At 60.6% G+C, this 19,499-nt stretch overlaps 3 protein-coding genes across 15 annotated transcripts in view; 2 read left to right on the forward strand and 1 right to left on the reverse strand.

Moving 5' to 3' along the window:
• PEX16 (peroxisomal biogenesis factor 16) lies at positions 1-11,869 on the forward strand. 9 transcript variants are annotated; one of them, XR_009542366.1, is made up of 12 exons: positions 519-1,048; positions 1,256-1,291; positions 2,128-2,204; positions 2,552-2,685; positions 2,785-2,924; positions 3,893-3,973; positions 4,117-4,427; positions 4,557-4,676; positions 6,112-6,176; positions 6,682-7,396; positions 9,310-11,172; positions 11,378-11,869. XR_009542366.1 is itself a non-coding variant. In XM_060159330.1 (11 exons), the coding sequence occupies exons 1-11, from the start codon at positions 937-939 to the stop codon at positions 6,738-6,740; spliced, it is 1,047 nt and encodes a 348-aa protein (XP_060015313.1). In that variant the 5' UTR covers positions 523-936; the 3' UTR covers positions 6,741-6,838. The 9 variants fall into 9 exon arrangements, 4 of the variants coding, with proteins under 4 accessions (XP_060015314.1, XP_060015316.1, XP_060015313.1 ...); XR_009542369.1 differs by lacking the exon at positions 519-1,048 and adding an exon at positions 1-83 and having other exon boundaries at positions 9,310-11,869; XR_009542365.1 differs by having other exon boundaries at positions 9,310-11,869.
• Positions 9,601-11,869, forward strand: FREY1 (Frey regulator of sperm-oocyte fusion 1). 2 transcript variants are annotated; one of them, XM_060159335.1, is made up of 3 exons: positions 9,601-9,733; positions 9,890-9,963; positions 10,160-11,869. In XM_060159335.1, the coding sequence occupies exons 1-3, from the start codon at positions 9,624-9,626 to the stop codon at positions 10,276-10,278; spliced, it is 303 nt and encodes a 100-aa protein (XP_060015318.1). In that variant the 5' UTR covers positions 9,601-9,623; the 3' UTR covers positions 10,279-11,869. The 2 variants fall into 2 exon arrangements, with proteins under 2 accessions (XP_060015318.1, XP_060015317.1); XM_060159334.1 differs by having other exon boundaries at positions 9,890-11,869.
• The window catches only part of MAPK8IP1 (mitogen-activated protein kinase 8 interacting protein 1), a 19,471-nt gene continuing 11,000 nt past the window's right edge, over positions 11,029-19,499 (reverse strand). For 2 of the 4 annotated variants that reach the window (XM_060159319.1, XM_060159320.1), the window contains 11 exons: positions 18,613-18,718; positions 16,262-16,585; positions 14,620-14,701; positions 13,505-14,317; positions 13,263-13,338; positions 12,528-12,700; positions 12,201-12,310; positions 11,982-12,098; positions 11,817-11,887; positions 11,599-11,697; positions 11,029-11,236 (listed from right to left, as the gene is read on the reverse strand). In XM_060159319.1, coding sequence (XP_060015302.1) covers positions 11,164-11,236; positions 11,599-11,697; positions 11,817-11,887; positions 11,982-12,098; positions 12,201-12,310; positions 12,528-12,700; positions 13,263-13,338; positions 13,505-14,317; positions 14,620-14,701; positions 16,262-16,585; positions 18,613-18,718 — 2,044 coding nt within the window. In that variant the 3' untranslated portion in view covers positions 11,029-11,163. Of the gene's footprint in view, positions 11,237-11,598; positions 11,698-11,816; positions 11,888-11,981; positions 12,311-12,527; positions 12,701-13,262; positions 13,339-13,504; positions 14,318-14,619; positions 14,702-16,261; positions 16,586-18,612; positions 18,719-19,499 lie in introns of all 4 variants that reach the window. The other 2 variants (XM_060159317.1, XM_060159318.1) reach the window with 1 other exon arrangement.

Below are 19,499 nucleotides of genomic sequence, written 5' to 3' on the forward strand. Positions count from 1 at the left end.
AGAGATTCCCTGGAGAAGCCCCCATTTCTTGGGGAGAAACTGAGAGCCGGAAGGTGCACCCGAGTGCCGAAAAGCGCTTTGAGGTTGATCCCGAGTTCGAGGACCAAGCCTGCCCTCTAACCATTTTACAGATGGGGAAACCTGAGGCCCAAGGAAGGGAAAGTCCTGATTAAGGTCACCCTGAGCCGAGAGCAGAAGCCCGGGCCAGGGTTTTCTCTGTGAAGATGGGTCTGCGGGTGGGCGCTTTTGGAGGGGGGCACAGTCCATGTGGGTGCTGGGGCCAAAGCCGAGGCACTAACGGTGCTGGCTAGGGGATCGTGAGTGCGTGAGAGGCTGGACTCCTCGCTGCCTCAGTTTCCCCAGCACTACCTCTGGTGGGGGTCGGGAGACAAGGCAACTTGCCAAACGCGACTGTCCTTAGGCTGTCCCCGCACCTCCCCAAGTCTGACGGAGGCTCCTTTCTGCGCGCTACCTCGCAGCTCTTGAAAATCCAGTCCTCCCGTTCGAGCCTGTCGGCGTTCTATTGGAAAGACCTTAGGCTTTTGGTCTCCACTCTAGAATGAACTGTTCAGACTGCCGCGGGAAGCGTTCCTGGAGCTATAACTGCGCAGGCGCAAGGACAGCCAACCCGGAAGGCGGAAGAGCCGGTTCGGACAGTTGGGGTCGGGAGCGCAGAGTGTGTTAACCAATGACCTGAAGGAGTAGGGAGGGCGAGATTAGGCCCGGAGTTGGTTAACGCTACCCTGGTGGGGGGTGATTTACGAAATGGGGTGAAGAGTCGTTCAATGGCCCTTCAAGTCACCATTCTTCTGGCCCGCGGAAGTTAAGCAACGCAGAGGCGGGCCTAAGACCGGAAGCGGGAAGGAGTGCGCCGGAAGCAGGGCGCCGTAGCCAGTCGCGCTGTAGGTCCGTGGGTCTATCGGTCCCGAGGGCAGGATGGAGAAGCTGCGGCTCCTGGGCCTCCTCTACCAGGAGTACGTGACTCGTCACCCGGCTGCCACGGCCCAGCTGGAGACGGCAGTGCGGGGCCTCAGTTACCTGCTGGCAGGTGCCACCCTGACCATTGACCAATCCCTTCGGGACTCTGACCTCTGACCCCACTGGCTCCCTTCCCTGCGGAGTCAGGGTAGTGATAGCTCTGTTTGAGAAGTTCCTTCCAGGTTCCCGTAGGGCGTAGGGCGGGAACGTCCAGGGACCCGAAGCCGCGTGGTGAGGCAAACTCTCATCGACGCCTCCTTCTGTGCTTTCTCCCCAGGTCGTTTCGCAGATTCGCACGAGCTGTCAGAGCTGGGTGAGCCGGGCTTTGGGGAGAGTGGGGGGCGGTAGGGTGGGGGAGGGCTTCCCAGAGAGGTGACCACCCCGTTTCAGATTTCCCGTTAGCTCATCCTGTTCAGTGACTGAATCAGACAAGGGTACAGCGTCCATTATCCTAGGTCCTCCGTGTATGTCTCCATAGTTGAGAGACGTGTCTGGGGACCTTGACTGGTCAGGAGGCTGAGCGAAACACTCTTTCTGCTTTTGCTCACTTAATCCTCTCTACAGTCATGTGAGGTGGGTACTGCTGTGGTCCTCATTGTCCAGTTAAGGGGACAGAAGTTTAAATGAGGTTAAGGAACAGCCACTGAAGGTCCCAGAACCAGGATTCAAACCCAGATCTCCCAGATTCCAGACTCTGTAGACTGTAACTGCCTCAGTGGTGTTCACCCAGTGAGTACAGGAGGTACAGGTCCTGAAAGGGTGAGCTAGCTTTTGAAAGGTAGAGATGGAACAAACTTTCAGGGACAGGCTGCAGAGAGAGAGCAAAGGCCAGGAAGTGAGACTGCACATCTGTGCCTGTCTGGAGCATGATGGGCACTTCTGGGCAGCTGGATGACCAGTGCTATCCAGCAGGGCAGTAGCTGTTTTGTCATAGAGATCAAACCATCCTTTCTTGTTCCAGCCGCCCACCTGAGAGATCATTTTGGGGAGTGTGGAGTTCTGAGGAAGTGGGTGGGGAGACATGTTGGTTTCCACAGTGTGTGGGTGGCTGAGCACAGCAGGTGACAGGTGATCCCTGCCGCGCTAGGGAGAAGGTGAGGGGGTAGAGGCTACAGAGCCAGCCTCTCAAGGCCACACTCTACCCCTCAGTGTACTCTGCCTCCAACCTGCTCGTGCTGCTCAATGACGGGATCCTACGGAAGGAGCTTCGAAGAAAGTTACCTGTGGTAAGAATTGTGCCAGGACCTGAGGGTGGGAAGCATGGGGGCTCGGGAACAAACTAGTAACCACCAGCCCCTGTGGTAGCACATGTTATGATCTCATAGAGTTACGAGATGAGGCTGCATCCGTCTGAGCCTCAAGCCGTCGCATTAGGTGAAGTGTTCAGGTGCCCTTATCAGGTGAAGAGACTGGGTGTCAGAGGGTAGGATAGCCTTTCCCAGCAGGAGAACTCAGGCTTACACCCTTAGTCTTGGAAGGAGGAAAATCCACATCTCTTGTCAGAGGCGTCCTCTAGGGGGAGGGGCTGAAACTGGGGGGTGCCCCCTGACCTATTGGCCTGGGGTTCTTGCAGTCCCTGTCCCAGCAAAAGCTGCTGACATGGCTGAGCGTGCTGGAGTGCGTGGAGGTGTTCATGGAGATGGGGGCTGCCAAGGTGTGGGGCGAAGTGGGACGTTGGCTCGTCGTTGCCCTCATCCAGCTGGCCAAGTATGTTGGGAATGTGGGGGGCCAGCCCTGGGTGGGGGTACCTGAGGCCAGCTGTACAGATGGTGTTCAGCAGAGCAGCCCTGACCCCCGGCTGGCTAGCCACCTCCCCACGCCAGCCTCGCCGTACTCCCAACCCAGGGCTGTACTGCGGATGTTCCTGCTGATCTGGTTCAAGGCTGGTCTCCAGACCTCACCCCCCATCGTTCCGCTGGACAGGGAGGCCCAGGCACAGTCCCAGGGTAAGCTGCTTCCCTGCTCTGGAGTGAAACGGGGCATGGGACTGATCTGTAGATTTAGAGCTGACCCACATGAATACGGCATTGTCGTTTGTGGAGCACATCTGTCCTCGTCAACTCATTTTGTTTTCATCACCCTGTACTTTAGAGAAGAAAAAGAATGATGAAAAAAAAAAAAAAGAATGATGAGGTCAGAGGCAGGATTAGATCTTAAACTCAGGACTTTTGATGTCAGAATCCTCATTCTTTTTTGTGGGCTGCAAGAAGAGGGCACAGAGCATCGGTGGGAGGCAGGGGTCTTGCCAGTCTTGTCTCGGGCCTGGTTCTGTATCAAGAGCACAGCCTCATGAGGCAGGGTACCCAGCAGATCTGTCCCTTCAAGGCTTTGGGCCCATCATCTGTTGGCCTCTGGGCCTTACTCTCCTGACCTTGGGTGGGGGCAGTTCTTTGTCTCTCTTCCCTTCTCTTCATGGTCATGTTGAAAGCAAAGCACTGAGAAGATACAGCCCTTCGTTTTTTTTGTTTTTTGTGTGGCCGTGCAGCGCGGCATGCGGAATCTTAGTTCCCTGACCAGGGATTGGACTCACGACCCTGGCAGTGGAAGTGCAGGGTCTTAACCACTGGACTGCCAGGGAAGTGCCAGTATGGCCACTTTGGTGCTGTGGTCCCCATAGGCCAAGGGCCTTCCCTGCCTTGTTCCAGAGCCTGGGAAGCCTTGGTTCTTGGCTGGCTCGTCTGCCACAGGTGATTACCGGCCTTTCCTCAGGCTGGGGAGGGCTGCAGAATGCTCCCCACCGTGGACAGCTCCCAGCCACAGCGTCTGCTGTGGTGTCCTTGACTTAGCTTCTGCTCTGGTACAAGCGTATCCATTCTTCCCTTAGCCCACAGGCGTTCACTGCGCGCACATTCTTTGCAGGCTCTGCTGGAAACATGTCCCTCTGACAGTAAGACGTTGTGTCTGTTCCTTCTAGATGGTGACCGCAGCCCGGGCAGCCAGGAGCAGTCATATGTGGGGAAGCGGTCAAAGCGAGTGGTGCGAACTCTCCAGGACAGTAAGTGTAGGATGTAGCCGGATGCGGCACCTCGGTGCTGAGGTCAGCATGGGCCTGAGGGCCTGGCTTTCGTCACTGCCCGCCCTCCCCCTGCCCCGCCCCGGCTTGGGCCTGGCTGCTCATCTGCTGCTCTTGTGTTCTAGCTCCGTCCCTGCACTCAAGGCACTGGGGAGCCCCCCAGCAGCGGGAGGGACGGCAGCAGCAGCACGAGGAGCTGAGCATCACCCCCACCCCGCTGGGGCTGCAGGAGACCATCGCAGAGTCCTTGTATATTGCCCGGCCCCTGCTGCACTGTATCTTTGGCCTGGGGTGGGGTGGGATAGACGGGAGTGGGCAGGGCGGGCCACGTGCTGGAGACATCCTTGACGCCTTGGCCGTCAGTGCTCAGCCTGGGCCTATGGGGTCAGCGGTCGTGGACACCCTGGCTCCTGTCTGGTGTCGTGGATGTGACCAGGTGAGCCTGGGCCTGCCTGGGGGCTCCATTCCCTCTGCCGGGCTTTGTGCTGCAGGCCTGGCGTCACCTGGGCAGGCAGGGGTCCCTGTTACTCTTGTTGCTGGTCCTAACCTTGTCCGCTCCCCCCAGCCTGAGCCTCCTGAGCGAGAGGAAGGGCCTGACCCGGAGGGAGCGGCTGGAGCTGCGGCGCCGGACCATCTTGCTGCTCTACTACCTGCTGCGCTCCCCGTTCTACGACCGCTTCTCCGAGTAAGGATCCGGCCCCTAGAATGGCAGGGCCCACCTCGGCGAAGCAGAGGGGAGGGAAGTGGGTCACGGTGCCCCACCCCTGTTCACGCTTTCCCTTCCCCCCTCCTTCCCTGATCTGGGTTCACTGAGCACGCACTATGTGCTGTTCCTGGTGCGGTCACTCCCTGATTTCTCGGGGCTGTCCCCCCTGGGTGCAGCTTCAGCTGTTGTTGGTAGGCAGCTCGCTGAGGGCAGGGCCACTGGGGTCATGGGCGTGAATTTTCTGTCAGTACATCCTCGGCTCGCTTGCCCATCGTCCTTTCAAATAGTTGGAATTATCCCCACTTCTCACAGGAGACACTTGAGGTTCAAAGAGGTTGGGAAACTGAAATGGAACCACTAGCCAGTGGCAGAGCCAGATTCCACGTCCGTGTACTCTCCTGACCCGTCCCTGCCTTGCCCAGCCCTCACTCCATCCCCTGTGAGGGTCCAGAGCTCCCAGCCACAGCCAGACAGAGAGAGGCCTGCTGGGGCCGAGTCTCCCAAAGACCTCTCCTGAGGTCAGACCGAGATTTGACGAGGGGTCCCTGTACAGCGACTGGGGCTGTGAGACAGACTGGAGGCTCCCGGGACCCCCTCTGTCCAGGTCATAACAAGTATGCTGCTTAAAGTCTGGAGTGTTCAGTTGCAATTGTACTTAACGTTTTGTCCGTACAACCTCTGTTTACTTTGTGAGACAATAGAAAGTAAGCTTAGGTCATGTTTAATAACCACCTGAGTGAAAGTAACTGCCTGGCAGTTCCTATTTTCAGGTAAGTTTAAAAGCTCATAAGGTACTAAAGCCAAATCCTATTCCATACTCTAGAGGAAACATTCTGGAGACTTATTTGGATCATATGACCTCCCCCCTACAGATTGCTTGCACTCTACAGAGGAAACATTATAGCCCCAGTATCTCATTAAACTGAGGGGTTGGGAGATGGTAATGGCAGAGGTGGCTTCCCAGGCTGCAGACCTCCAGTTTGGCTCGGTCTCCTGCTGACCTTGCCAGTCCAGCACCCTTAGGGCAGTGGCCTGGACTGAGAAGGGTGGTCCAGAAACCCGTCAGAGAAATTTCTTGTTTCCCCAGAGAACAGGGAGCAGGATGCTGAGGGGCCTCTGGGGTGTAGGCTGGGAAGAGCATCTTCCTTCTGCTTTTTTTATCGTCACACAATATAGTGTCTAGAGCCCGGCTGCTTTCCAGTTGCGGGCTGAGGTGTGAGCTTTCCAGGCATGTGGCTGGGGGACGGCAGGACCAGAGGTCTCGTCCTTCTGTCCTGGAGGATGTGCTTGATCCACAGAGTGACTTTCTGTCTTCGGAGAGGCACTGCCTTTAGTCAGGTAGTCAGTGGAGGCTTCTTAGCACCTGCATTTGCAGGGACCCATACCGCCTACTCCACCTGCTCCTTTCTTGCAGGGCCAAGATCCTCTTTTTGCTCCAGCTGCTGGCAGACCATGTCCCAGGCATTGGCCTGGTCACAAGTAAGCATGGGGCGGAGATGTGATGATTATTGAGTGTGTCAGATCTCACGTGTGGCCCATCACTCTGTTTTCTCTTTGTCTCCTTGTAATATGATTCTTGGCACAGTTGGGAGAGGGAGCCCGGGAGGTCAGGTTGGGTGGGTGACAGCTTCTCGAGTGGTAAGAGACTGGCTTCTGTGGGTGGAGACTGTATGGCGGGAATGAAGCCTGCTGGAGAAGCCTGTTTGGAGATCCCACCGCAGCAGAGAGGCACTGGGCTGGGGCCGTCAGCATGTACAACTGGACAGCCGTGTGGTTGCTCTGAGCCTGAAACTCCTTGTCTGTAAACGAGGACAGATATCGCTGCCAATGCTGGGGGAGGAGGTGGCAGAGTTGGGGGCTCCTGCCATGTGGATGGGAGCAGCTGTATTGGGGCAGCAGTGGCTCAGAAGGGCCCTGGGTAGAGCAGAGCCAGGTTGGAGTCTGGCCCTCAGCCCTGAATTTGTTCCTCTCTCTGTCATTGCAGGGCCACTCATGGATTACTTGCCTACCTGGCAGAAAATTTATTTCTACAGTTGGGGCTGACAGACATTCCACAATTGGGGTGTGGGGAAGGGCAGGGGGTGCCTCAACCCTTCAGTCCCCTGGTCCCCTCTGCCCTAATAAAACTGACTCTGGCAGTGTCCAAGCCTGTGACCTTTCCGTGCCCACTGCCCAGGGTGCCTGGCGCTCCCACCCTGGCCAGGCTCTGCACACAGCCCTGGTCACCACTAGATCTCCCCTAATAGCCTTTTGACTTTGCATCCTCCAGTGATGGAGACACAAGCCTGCACCTTGTCACTGAGCTGGGAGGCCACCGCTAGGACTGGGACCTGGGCTCCTCCAGCCACAGAAAGCTGGCGTTTCACCTCACCGAGCATGGGAACCTGCCTGCCACCACAGCTGCGGGAGTGAACGCTGCTTCTCTCTCACCGGTCCCTATTGACGACAAACGAGGCTGAACCTAGACAGTGGATGACAGCTGCCCCTGTGTCTTCTGGCCGGAGCCTCTGTCTGCCCCTCCCCCTGCCGGGGCCTGTTGCCTGCCAGCCGCTCCGTGGTGGAGCCCGGTGATGGTGGGCCCGGCTCAGTGCAGAGCGGCACCTCAAGTCCTGAACTCCTGCTTGAGAGCAAAAGGCTGTTCTGCTGTGGGAAAGGAGCGTCAGGCACCAGCCAGCATTGGGGCTGACACCGGGGCGGTGGTAAGGTTGGCAGGGATGGGAGCCTGAGAGGCTCCGGGGAAAGCCGGGTGCAGGTTCACGCGGTATGAGCTGGCGTCTCCCCCATGTTTTCCCTGGTGGCCGGGCCTGCGGTGGAGCCATGCACGCTGCTGGGGATGGTAGAGGGGTTTGGATGGTGCAGCTGCTCTTTCTGCCTGGACTTCCTCCTTCCTCGGCCTTTGCTGCCTTTGTGCTGTGAGCAGACCACATGCTCCTGCTCGAGTTTCTAGCCAGACGGGCAGCCATTTAGGTTCTAAGAGGGCTCCATCTGCACTGTGTTGGCTCTGCCTTAGCTCCATCCCGGGAGGGGCCGGCCCTTCCCTGACTGCTTTCCCCAAGTGCCTCTTGAGAAGCCCCACTCAGGTCCTGGCTCGGGGATGAAGGTACTGAGCCTTCAGGCGGTCATCACTCGAGACCCGTGACCTTGGGTTGCCTAGCAGGCGTTGCTGGGCACTTGCCGTGTAGTGGGCTCTGTGCCTTGTGATGTGCGGTCAGAAATGAGTCAGGCCCAGCTCCTTGCCCTCACTCTTGACGATAGGGGAGACAGATGTGTGGACGCATCAGTGCCCTGGGTTACTGCAGTAGGTGGAAGCGTGCAGGGAAAGTGGTCAGATTGGAGCCGTGCAAGTGGGGCTGCCTGCCCGCTGGGACCAGCCGGAGGGTATGCTGGTCAGGGAACCCTCCATTTAAGCAGGCTTTTAAACTGGTAAAACTTCATCTGTTGGGCACTGGGCAGACTGGGAGCAGAGGCTGCGTGTGCAGAAACAGCATGCGTAGTGTTGCAGTGGGGTGAAGCCCCTGCTGGAGCGGAGGGGAGTCGGTGGGAGCCGAGGGGATGAGGTTGGAGGGGGGGGGAGGTCAGGGCCAAATCCACTGGGCTGTCGAATACCAGGCAAGAAACTCGGACCTGCCTTTAGGAGGCGGTGGGGAGGGGACCTGTTTCAAAACTCATCTCAGCACTGGTGGTGTGCAGGGTGGCCCGTGAGTAGGGGTGGAAAATGGAGCAGGACGCTGTGGCTGGAGACCTGCCACAGTGGATGGGGCTGAATGAAGACAGTGGCAGGAGGGGTTTTGGTGTAACCTAGCCAGGCCATGGGGACTGGTTGTGGATAGAGAGGAAGAGGGGGGCGTCTCGGAGGCAAGGAAATGAGGGGTTTGGAGTTAGGCAGAGCCAGAGCGTCTGCAACTTGTGGTTCCTGGCCGGGTCGGGGGGTGGGGGGTGTGGAGGGAACCTTGGTGGGGACAGAGGATGCTGAGTAGGCTTGTGGGAGCCAGCCGTGTCCAGGACACAGAAAGAGAGGTGGTCAGTGGGAAGTCAGTGTGTGGCTTCGAACATGAGCCAGGTCCACACCGTGTGAATGGGGGCCGGGCAGGAACCAGAGGGCCGCACGGCCTTGCCGCAGGCCTGTGAAAAGACTCAGTCTCCAGCCTACCGTCACGCTGCATTTATTCATTCAACAAGTGTTTACCGAGCACCCGCTGGGTGTCAAGTACTGGGCTTCCTGTAGTCCCTGCCCTCGGGAAGCTTATGCTCGAGGGGACCAGGTCCCAGGCTTTGCCACCTAACCTGAAATCCCTGTCAGCCTCAGGGGTGGTGGCAGGGCCTGTGGCGTCCCGGGGCCAGGCTCTTCTAAGCTGCGGGGAGCGGCGTGGGGAAGGCCCTCAGAGCAGGCTCTGCTCAGTCGCCTGCTCTGGGCCCGCTAGCTGGCAGGACCTTCCTGGGATTGCGGAGGCACGGGAGGGAGAGGTGGGGCAGTGGTGGGGGCGGGAGGAGGGGATGAGGCTGAGTGGGAGCGGTGGGGACTCCAGGTGTGAGGGTTCGGTGACTGTGACCTCTGCTCAGGGCCTCCTGTGCGCCAGTCCCTAGGTACACACGTGTGTACCTTGCCTCACAGGTGAGGGAGCCGAGGCCCACAGAGATGAAGCGGTGTGTCCGCCTAGCAAGAGGCGAGGTCAGGGTCCGAACTGAGACCTGTGCCCGTAACCAGTGATGGCAGCAACACGGTGTGGTGTGGCCCCTGCGGGTCCATAGCCTCAGTAAAATCAAACCACCCTCAGCGTGGAGGTTTCCAGCCTAGCCCCGGCGCTGGTGCTGACGCGGAGCCCCGGAACGCGCGCCCTTTGTGAGGTGGCCCTGGGAGTTGGCAGCAGGTTCTGTCCTGCCGGGGGAGGGGCGGGCAGAAGCCTGGAGCAGGGACCCAAGTCGAAGATGGTTCTCGTTCTCGCCATGCTGGGGGCTCTGTACCCCAGGGCCGCGCTGAGCCGCCGCCTCCTCAGCCTCATCCTGGCGGCTGCGCTCCTCTGCCCCGAGGCGCTAAGGTAACTCCTGGGGACACGGGGTCAGGGCTCAACAGGGCCAGGGGCCTGGAAGGTGGGGACTCTGCAGTGCGGCCCCACCCTGGCCCGTTTCCCCCTCTGCTGGGAGGCGGTGGTTTCCCTTTGGGGCCTGGGCTGAGCACCCCACATCTCCCGCAGGCCCCAGCGATCTGTTCCTGAGGAATTTTCAGCCCCCCTGGAACTCTTGGAGCCACTTTCTGGCCTGGTGGACGGTAGTATCTCCTCCTTCCCCTACCCCTTCCCCTCCTCTGCCCCCAGCCCTACCTGGTGGGGGAGAGATGCCCTAGGAGAGGGCGCCCAGGTCCAGCCTGAGGGCCTTCTCGTCCCAAACGGCATCTGCCTGGGGACGTCTTCAGTGGACGCAGAACAGATTCTCCCTCCCGCTCATACCCTCTTCTCTCTCCTTAGACTATGGGGTGCGACCCAAGCACCCATGGCCACGACGGCCTCGACCCCTTCTCTCCCGGGCCCAGCAGCGCAAGCGGGCCGGGCCGGACGTGGCCGAGTATTATGACGCGCACCTGTGACGGGAACCCTTATGACGCGCACCTGTGACGGGAACCCCTCATAAAGCTATTCTGTGCAGCAACGGCTTGGGCTTTCCCGGGATGGAAAGGAACCGGGCGAGGGAGGGGGTCCAAGTAGACAAGCAGATGAGACCCACTGCGGTCCCAACAGGAAATGGCACTTTAATAGTTGTGGCCAGCATACAGGACTGAGATGGGGCTACCGCCGAAGCAGCCAAGGGGCCTGGCGGGCCCAGGCCGGGGCGGAAGCCGCCTTTTCCTGCTGAGGTGGGGCCCCCTGCGGCGCTCTCCCTCCCTGTGAGGCCGCACCCCTGCCAGGGGCTGGCATGCCGGTGATGGTAGGAGCCACCCAGAGGCCACACAAGTGACAGGGCTGGGGACAGGGACTGCACCCCTGCCTGCTGCTGTTTTCCTTGCTGCAAAGCCCTCGGGAGGTGGCTGGGCTCAGCCTGAGCTCAGGGCCCTCCGGGAGCTGGGGGCGGGGGTGGGGTGGGCACTCACAGGTGGCGTGAGCTTTGTAGAGGCCCGGAGGCCCTGGCAGGGAAAGTGAGGGAGGCCCAAGATGAGACAGAACCCTCCGCTCCGAGGATGGGCACCCTTCCTGGCCAGAGGCTTAACACCACCCCCCAGCCCCACTCCCTCCCAATCCCTGGGCAGCCCGCTCCGTCCTCCATAGATGAAGCTGATCCCATATATTACGATAAACTGCATTTGCCTCTCCCCATAACCCCCACCCTCCCCCACCCTCGGCCAACAGCCCCCCCGCTTCCCCATCCTCTGGTAGTGGCAGGTGCCCCTCCTCAAGCAGTGCCATGTCCTGTCAGCAGCCAGCCGTCCTGGCGCTGGCCCCAGGGCCCAGGGGATGCAGAGGGCGAGGCAGCGCTGCTACTCCAGGTAGATATCTTCTGTGGGGCAGGTGTACTCCACGAACTGCTTGTAGAACTGCTGGAACGCTCTCCTAGGAGGCAGGCAGACACACCAGAATGACTGGGGAGGAACAGGATCTCGACCCAGGGTTTTCACACTGGAGCCTCGGGGTACCCGGATGGGGCTGCGCCTCCCCCAGCCAGAGCTGCTCAGCTCTGTTCTTTGCACACAGTGTTTCCTGAGTGAGATTTCAACTAAAGAAAGGGCCCAGCAACCAAGAAGTTCGGACCTCAAGACCACCCAGCCCTCTCTCCAGGCCTCTGTGACCCAAGGACGCCATGCCGAGTGCCGGGGAGGCCTGAGGGATGCTGCCAAGCATGAGGAACGTGTTCGGGGCCTGAGACCGGGGCTGGCTACAGGGCTGGGTGTTTGGCAGGACACACACACACGTACCCCACGGATTCTGCCAGGGCTTTGGTGGATTCTTCAGACACAAAGACATGGCAGGCGAACCGGTGGTCGGCAGGGTGCTTGGTGATGAACCCAAAATACCTGTGGGAGGACAGCAGTCTGTCTGGGCGGGACGGGAGCTCAGAACCCTCAGGCACACACGTGGACCCACGCCCTGAACCACCACCCGCGCCTTGACCTCTTCCCCGTCGTGTTCTTACTTGTTGTTCTTTGGATGGTACCCGCAGAAAGAGATGTTTTTTAACTGGAAAAAGTGGCTACATTTATTCCCCTACAGGAGGGAGGAGAGAAGAGGGTGGTCATCAGCCTGCAGGGGCACAGGTTGGAGGTCTGACGGGAGAGCGGGGCCAGGCCGGGGCAGTCACCTTGGCCTCCTGGGAGTCGTCAGCCTTGACGCCTATCTTCACGCCCCGCACGCTGATCTCTAGGACGCAGCTGGAGGGCGGGTTAAAGTGCACGGTGAGCCGGCGGGTGGTGGCAATCTGTGGGTGAGGGATGGGAACATGAGGTGCTGGGTGGCCCTCTCCCCAGGAGAGGATGGGGACCGGGCCGGGGGTGGGCACCCTTCCCAGTGGAGCAGGTACCTTTTGCATAGCGGCACAAAGGACATCATTGCCCTTGTGATAGGGAACCTGGACTGAGCCCAGGAACTTCACCCGGAACTGGTCCACCCAGTCGCTGTTTTTGGTCAGGGCTGGAAAGCAAGCGTGGAGTGAGGAGTGGCAGACCCAGCAGAGGATGCACCACCCAGGGCTGCCCCGACTTGGCTGGGCCTCACTTTTCTCGATTATGAAATGGACCTGAAGTCACCACTGCCCGGCCCCCTCCCTGGGTGGTTGAGATCTGAAGCACAGGTCCGCCCGGCAGCAAATGGGGACCCAGTGGCACCAGGTGGGGGGAAGGAACACTACCTGCCATATGTTCAGGCTCCTTGGTGACCTCGATGGCGTAGTAGGCAGGAAAGATGCCCCGGGCACCCGTGCGCATGTTGTAGGCCTCATACCAGTAGTCCTCAGCCTGCAACTCCACCAGCAGAGGGTCATCCACTTCCAGCTCAAGTTCGTCTTCATGTCGAGGCACAAACCTGTCCCCAACAAGGGCCTGTGAGGAATTCACCACCCAGGCCCCTCCAGCCAGCCATCTACTCCCCACCCTGAGGTCGGGGGGTTGTGTCGGCATCGCTGGTTCAATAAACGTTTGCACAGCGTCCCATGTGCCTGTCACTCCCTGGGGGTGGGGGGGTGAGACCAAGGTCAATCAGACATGCATCTGCCATGGAGGAACTTGCAGCCCAGGAAGCAAGTGACCAGGGCCACTGGTAAACTGTGAGAGGTCACAGGAAGCGAGTATTTCCACATGGAGGAGGGTGAGGGGTAGTGGGTTTTGTGTGTGGTCAGGTGTCTCTGTTGGGCACCCTCCTGGGCCCCTGCCCCGGCCAGATTAGGTGCTCAGTCCTGGGCTCTGGGCAGCACAACACATTGCTCCGAAATCATCCACTCCGTCCCTGAACTCCGAGTTCCTAGAGGGTGGACACTGTCCACCTGGGGCTGAGTGGTGGGGCTGGGTCTAGGCCAGGGGGTGACGGCAGAGGCAGGGAGGGTTTGGCCCCAGCTGCTGCCTGGCCAGCCCGGCCCTGGGGCTCTTACCGGAATACGGCCCGATGGCTCTGTTCCTGCTCCTCCCCGTTGATGACGCAGGAGAAGAGCCCGAAGGACTCCGCACCTGTAGATGAGGGGGGCGGGCTAGGAAAGGGTGGTCCCAGCTCCGGCTGAGGCTCGCGGGGCAGGTAGAGCGCTCGGTCCTAACGCATTGAACCAGATGGACCTGAGGCCACCTCCCGGGGACACCCTCACCCCGGTCCCCACACGGCTCCCTGCTGCCGACTTACTGGAGGAGCGAGAGCGGCCACTCATGAAGACGTTCAGGAACTTCTTGGAGAAGTGGACGTCGGGTTCATCGGGCGTGGAGTCCTCAGAGAGGCAGGCGGGGGGCCGAGGCCGGGGGGCCTCCTCGTACTCCTCCCCAATGGCCGACTCGTAGGGGGAGGAGGCAGAGGCGCAGTTGTCGTAGACGGTGGCCGAGTCGCTCTCGTCGCTGTAGTCGCCGAAGCATGGCCGCAGGCTCACCAGCTCCAGCTGTGCGTGCTCATCCACCACCAGCGTATACTTGACCGAGTCGTAGGACAGGGCGCTGGTGTCCGAGCTCAACGAGGCCCGTGGAGGCGGCGGCGGCTCGCCCAGGCTCCCCCGCCATCCTCCACCTGGCAGCTCGGCCCGCTCCGGGGACGACAAGCAGTCGAAGCCCTCGTCCTCCTCGCTGATGGAGGGGTGTGGCCGCCCTGCAGTTGCCGGGTAAGCGGCAGGGTCTGGGTCAGAGCTGACCGACATCCGGCTCTCAGCTGGCGGCAGGAAGGCGGAGTTGGGCTCTGCAGGGTCTGGGGGCCTCTGCACTGGTGTCAGGTAGATCTCCTCGGTGGCCTCCAGCCGCACGTCCGCCTGGTAGTGGATGCGGTCTCGATGCGAATGGCCCCGGCCAGCCGGTGGAGCAGCAGGGGGGCCGCCGAGAGGTGCCATCTGGGTGGCAGCGCTTCGGCGGCAAGGGCTGTCGGTGGAGGTGCCTCGGTCCTTGGTGGGGGCGGGGCTGCTTGGGGGCGGCAGCTCATCGCTCAGGCAGATGTGCTCATGTGGAGGCGTCTGCTCCCCTGGAGAGCAGGCAGGGCAGTGCTGAAGGCAGGTGCCTCGCCCCTGACTCCGAGGCTACCTGCTCCCTCCACTCAGCATGTGGACACAGACACCAAGATACAGCCTCCGGGGCAGTAGGCCTACGGCAGGCTCTGAGGCCAGTCCTCTCACGCCAGCCACAGCCGACAGCGGCTGGGCCTGCTCAGACCTGTGGGACCGGCAGTTCACCTCTACCCAGCAGGCTGGAGACTGCTGGTTTGCTCTCTGCAGTGGGGACTGAGGGCACGTGGAGGTCCAGGTAAGGGAAACGGTCACGACTTACCTGTCTTCAGTGGTGAGGATGATCTCGACACCCGATCCTGCCAACTGTGCTTCTTGCCCAGGGAATTATTATTCAGTGTGTCCTGTGCAGGGAACAAAAGGCCCTTGTGACAGCAGCGCTCAACAGTGCCCGGCACAGGGAGGCCCTGGCCCTGCCCCCATCAGGCCATCCCTAGGCCATTTGCTGCTCCCCCCACCCCTTAATACTTGCCAAGGGCCTCACCCCCAACCCTCTGGAGCAGGCGGAAGGGGTGGCAAGTCACAGCCCTCCCAGCCAGGGCTATTGGTGCGAGACAGACCACCCCCTTGGCTCAGGGAAGCTGGCCAACCCTCAGGGGAATGCTCTCATCAGCCTCAACAAAGGTGGTGATGGCCAATGTGAATGGTGGTGAGTGGGGGGAGGGGCGGGGAGAAGCAAGAGCCATCCAGGGACAGAGCCAGACCGCCAGTCTCAGACACGCAGGGTTTACAAGGAAGATGCCCACTTCCAGCCCAACTCCCCTGGAGCTCAGGAACCTATGGCCTAGGGAAGGGGCAGGGACATTCTAGGAGAGCCAGGAGGAAGGCGCTCCCCAGCAGCTCCCCTGGCTTGGGGGACTGGGATGAATCATACAAACGACGAATCCAGAACATGGTTTCCCCACCCCCCCAAGAGCACGTGACAGAGGAGTGACAGATGTAGTTGTCAGAGGCCTCCTTCCTGGATCTCGGGGCCACCCACTCCACATTCTCAGCCCCCTGGGACCCCTCTCCACGATGCCTACATACAAGGTCCCCTGCACACAACTTAGCCCCCTCCCCTGAGGACACCCTCACAGGCTCTCGCATGCATGAGTCTGGCTGCCAAAACCCACCCGAGAGGATCCTGGGAAAGGGACCAATCCTTTCCCTGCAGCCCCTGCACCCTCCACCAGCAGGCCCAGCTCCCTGAGCCGCTCCTCTGTACCTCTCCAGACTGGGCCTGGAAGACAATGGGCCCGGCCGGCTCTCCCCAACCCTATTCAACCCTCCTTGGCATCCAGCCACCCAGTCCAGGGGCCCTAGGCCCCCAACCCAGCCAGGCAGCTCCACCTCCCATTTCTCTTCCCTGCCTTCTGGGAATCCCCAGCTGCCCACATTTCAAACTGGCTGCTGGTCCCCATCCCCAGCTCTTCACAATTTCCCATGACTTTCCCCCAAACTGACCACTTCACATGCCTTTTTCTTCAGGCCCCGCTTCTGACCCACCTTCACCGGGAACCCCATACCCTTGCACGCCCTCAAAGCCCTGTTCTCTTACTTCCCTACTTCTCTCTTCACCCGCATCCTTCCACTGCCCCTCTCAGCCCTTTCATTCCTTCAGCCTCTCCTCTCAAGGCTTCAAACCCAGCCAGCCCCGCTCGGCCCCTCTCACTTAGGACAGACTCTACTTGCCCTCAGCGACCACCTCCCCAGGGACCTCCCCCGTGGGAAGCTACGGAAGGTGTCAGCAGGCCCGAGACTTCTCCCTCCTCCGGCCTGGCAAGTGACTCTTCCGCAGCCCCTCCTGCTCCCCGGCCCGTCCGGGCCTGGACCCTGAGACGGCCGGCGCCCCGAAGACCTCCCGGGGCCCTGCCCCGGGGCACCGCCCCCTAAGCCCCGCCCCCAAGCCGCTGGCTCCTCACCTGAGACCGCGGCACCTGCGGGAAGAGGTTGAGCGTGGTGGGCCGCTTGGGCCGGTACGTATCCCCGCTGCCCGGGCCCTGGCCCTGACCCTGGCCGCGGGGCGCCGTCTCCTGGTGGGGCTCCGCCTCAGACGGGCCCGCTACCGGCCGCCGCGCCGCACGCTCCTCCTCGTCCTCCTCTTCTTCGTCCTCAGCGCCAGGAGTGTCCCCCGCCGCGTCGATCAGGTCCATCTGCAGCATCTCGGCCTGCAGCCGGCTCCCCCCGCCGCCGCAGCCGCCGCCGCCGCCGCCGCCGCCCCCAGACAGCAGCCCGGCGCGTGGGGGCTGCTCGGCGCGGACAGAGGGGCGTCAGGAGGCGGGGAAGGGGCAGGGCCAAGGCCGCCGCGCACCGCCCCCCACGCGGGCGAGTCCATTCCGCGGCCGCAAAGAGGGGGACAGAGGGAACGGAGCAGGAGGCCCGCGAGAGGACCGTGCCCTCCCGCGCCTTCGAGAATGCGCGAGGCCGCCTCCTCCCCACGTCAGGCGGCGCCTTTTGCAGTCCACACTTCTCCCCTCCCCACGGTCCCCCCTTCCCGACTCTTTGCACCCTCCCGTTCCCTTGGCAACGGCCAGTGACCTCACCCGGGTAGTAAGCCGAGCCCAGAGTGAGGTCACCGCTGTTGCCATGGGGACGGAGGGTCGCCGAGGAGTTCGGGCCCCACAAGGGATGGGGACGGGGTTTTGAAGGGGGCAGGGAGGAAAACTGAGGAAACAGTCTCAGCCAGGAGGGCCTCAGTGCAGACAGGAGGACCTGAGCGCGACTGGAAGAGGGATGCTGAGGGGGAGGAGCAAGTGGCAGGCACCTGGACGAGGCAGTTGCATCCCCACCTTCCTCGGTCCTCAGGCTGAGGCCCCTCCAACCTGAGGTTTTCTCTCAGGCCAGCCTACCTTTGAGAACCCCGTTCAGAGCCCCGTTCTAGTTCCAGCTCTACCATTAACTCCCTGGCACCTTGGACAGATCCTCTGACTCTCCAATTCCCCCACCAGTTAACTGTCTCCCCGCTTCCCTGAGAGGTGAGGACTCACTGGCAAGAGTACTTGATGGCCCCCTGGAGCTTGTCTAAGGCCCCACAGGGTACGCCCCGAGCTAGTACTGCCTCAGGGTCCTGCTCGTTGCAAGGACCACCCTCTCCAAGGCTCTGCTTGTGCAAGTGGGAGTCGGAACACCCTCTCCAAGGCTCTGCTTGTGCAAGTGGGAGTCGAGAAGCTATCTTAGTCCAGAATCAGTGGCCTCTGCCTCCAGCGCTTCCTGGCCTGGCCAGAGGGTGGCGGGTTGGAGTACAGGGTACTGGAGGGTTAGCCCCACCCCTTGGTTTCCTCTTGCCTGGCAGAACTTACAGAATCTCTGGGGGCAAAAGGAGATCAACACAGAGGCACCCCATCCCAGCTCATATGGCAGCTCTCCTTTGCTAACCATTCTCCCAACACCATGTCTACTTCGGCTACCCACCCTCCGGGGGCTGAGAGAAGCTCTGGGCTCTGCAACCTAGCTCCGCACTTGCCTTCCGTCTCCTGGCTAGCAGCCCCTTCTTCCTGGGGGTGGGGGTGGGGGGGGTGGGAGGGAGGCCCAAGCGGGAGGGGATATAGGCATACATATAGCCGATTCACTTCATTTCACAGCAGAAACTAACACAACACTGTAAAGCAATCATACTCCAATTAAAAAAAGAAAAAAGACATAGGGGGATCCTTATCTGACTCAGTCTCTCCAGATGCCGGGGACCTCCTGGCAGGAGTCAGAACTTTGGGAGCCATCTGTCCTATGACAAAGCCATGGGGCCCAAAGCAGCAGCAATGCTGGATTAACCTTCTAGAGGGACCTTTAGGACGGTGGGCCAGAGAGGGTCTTCGAGGCTGTGTGGTGTGTTTGGTGCAATGGTAGCCAAGGGAGTGCCCTGGCTCTTTTTTCCTGCCCCAAAGCACTGCAGATTCCACCAGACTCCACCCTGCTCTGCCTCAGGCCCTCTGCCAAGGCAGCTTTGGAAAGGATTTAGGGTAGTCCTGAGGCTTCCCTTAATTCTGGCCCTAACTGCTGCTGTCCTAGGCCTCAAGACTTCCTGCTCTCTCCCTTCTTGTGGGCAGTCGAAGGAGCTATCTCCTGCCTTAGCCCCTGGCAAAACAAATAAACAAATAAATAATAAATTAAGAATCTGAGCACTCAAGATGTGCCAAGCATTGTACTGGATGTTTCCTGCATGTTATTGCATTTAATGAGGGTGCCACACAGACCCTGAAAGCCCCTCTAGATACGGGGACACCTTCAGTCCTGTCCCTACCCATCCTGCCACTCCACTCAGGGAGCCCACCCTTACCCGTAAGGACAGGGTGTCTTTGCACTGCAGGCTGATGCCGCACTCATCGGTGATCTCAGAGAGGTCTTCATCCTCAAACTCCTCCAGGCTGATGTCATGGGTGAGCCTGGTGGGGACAAGAAGCCAAAGTTACCACTCGGGATTGCTGCCAGCGGGCCGAGGCCCCCTGATGCCTCCCTAGTACCTCTTCCAAGGGGCAGCCCCTCGAAGGCAGATCACCACCCCCAGAGGATGGGACCTGGGGTCTACCTGTGCCAGTGCAAGGGGTACTGAACAGGCAGGGCAAGAGTTTGGGGCTCATGTCAAAAGGCAGGCCTCCTAGGGTGGCAGTGGAAGGGGAGGCTCCAGGTTACCCCAGCTCTTCCCAGCTGGGACTTGTCCACCCTGCTGCCAATCAGGAGGCCATGCCTAGAAGGCCCAGCTGATCAGAGCCTTGGCTCTGCCAGAGAAATGGCTCCCAGGGTCAAGGCAGGTGCCAAGGCCAGTTCACCCATGGAAGAGGCAGAGAGTTGAGAAGAGACTCCAAGGGATGCCTGGAGGGGGGCTCCCTGTGCACAGCAGTGACAAAACCCCCAAGGTGCTGGCAGAGGCCCCACCCCAGCCTCCGAGGAGAGCACCATGTCCCCACCCCAGGAAGTCCCACGCCTCGTAAGCCCTGGGAGCAAGTGCAGGGGAGTCTGGTGTCAGTCTAGTTTCAGCCTCTTCTAGGAGAGACCATGCCCCTGTTCTGTGTCCTTGGTCTCATCAATTCGAACACAAAATCGTCTTGCCTGGCATGTGGGCCCCGAACAGGAGGCCGCCCAGCTGGGGGCAGGGACAGGGGGATGTGTCCTGAACGCAGGAAGCAGATCAAAGCACTTCAGCGAGGGAACGCTAACTGGCTGTTA

Source organism: Lagenorhynchus albirostris, chromosome 9, assembly GCF_949774975.1.
Source record: "Lagenorhynchus albirostris chromosome 9, mLagAlb1.1, whole genome shotgun sequence".
Classification (NCBI taxonomy): domain Eukaryota; kingdom Metazoa; phylum Chordata; class Mammalia; order Artiodactyla; family Delphinidae; genus Lagenorhynchus; species Lagenorhynchus albirostris.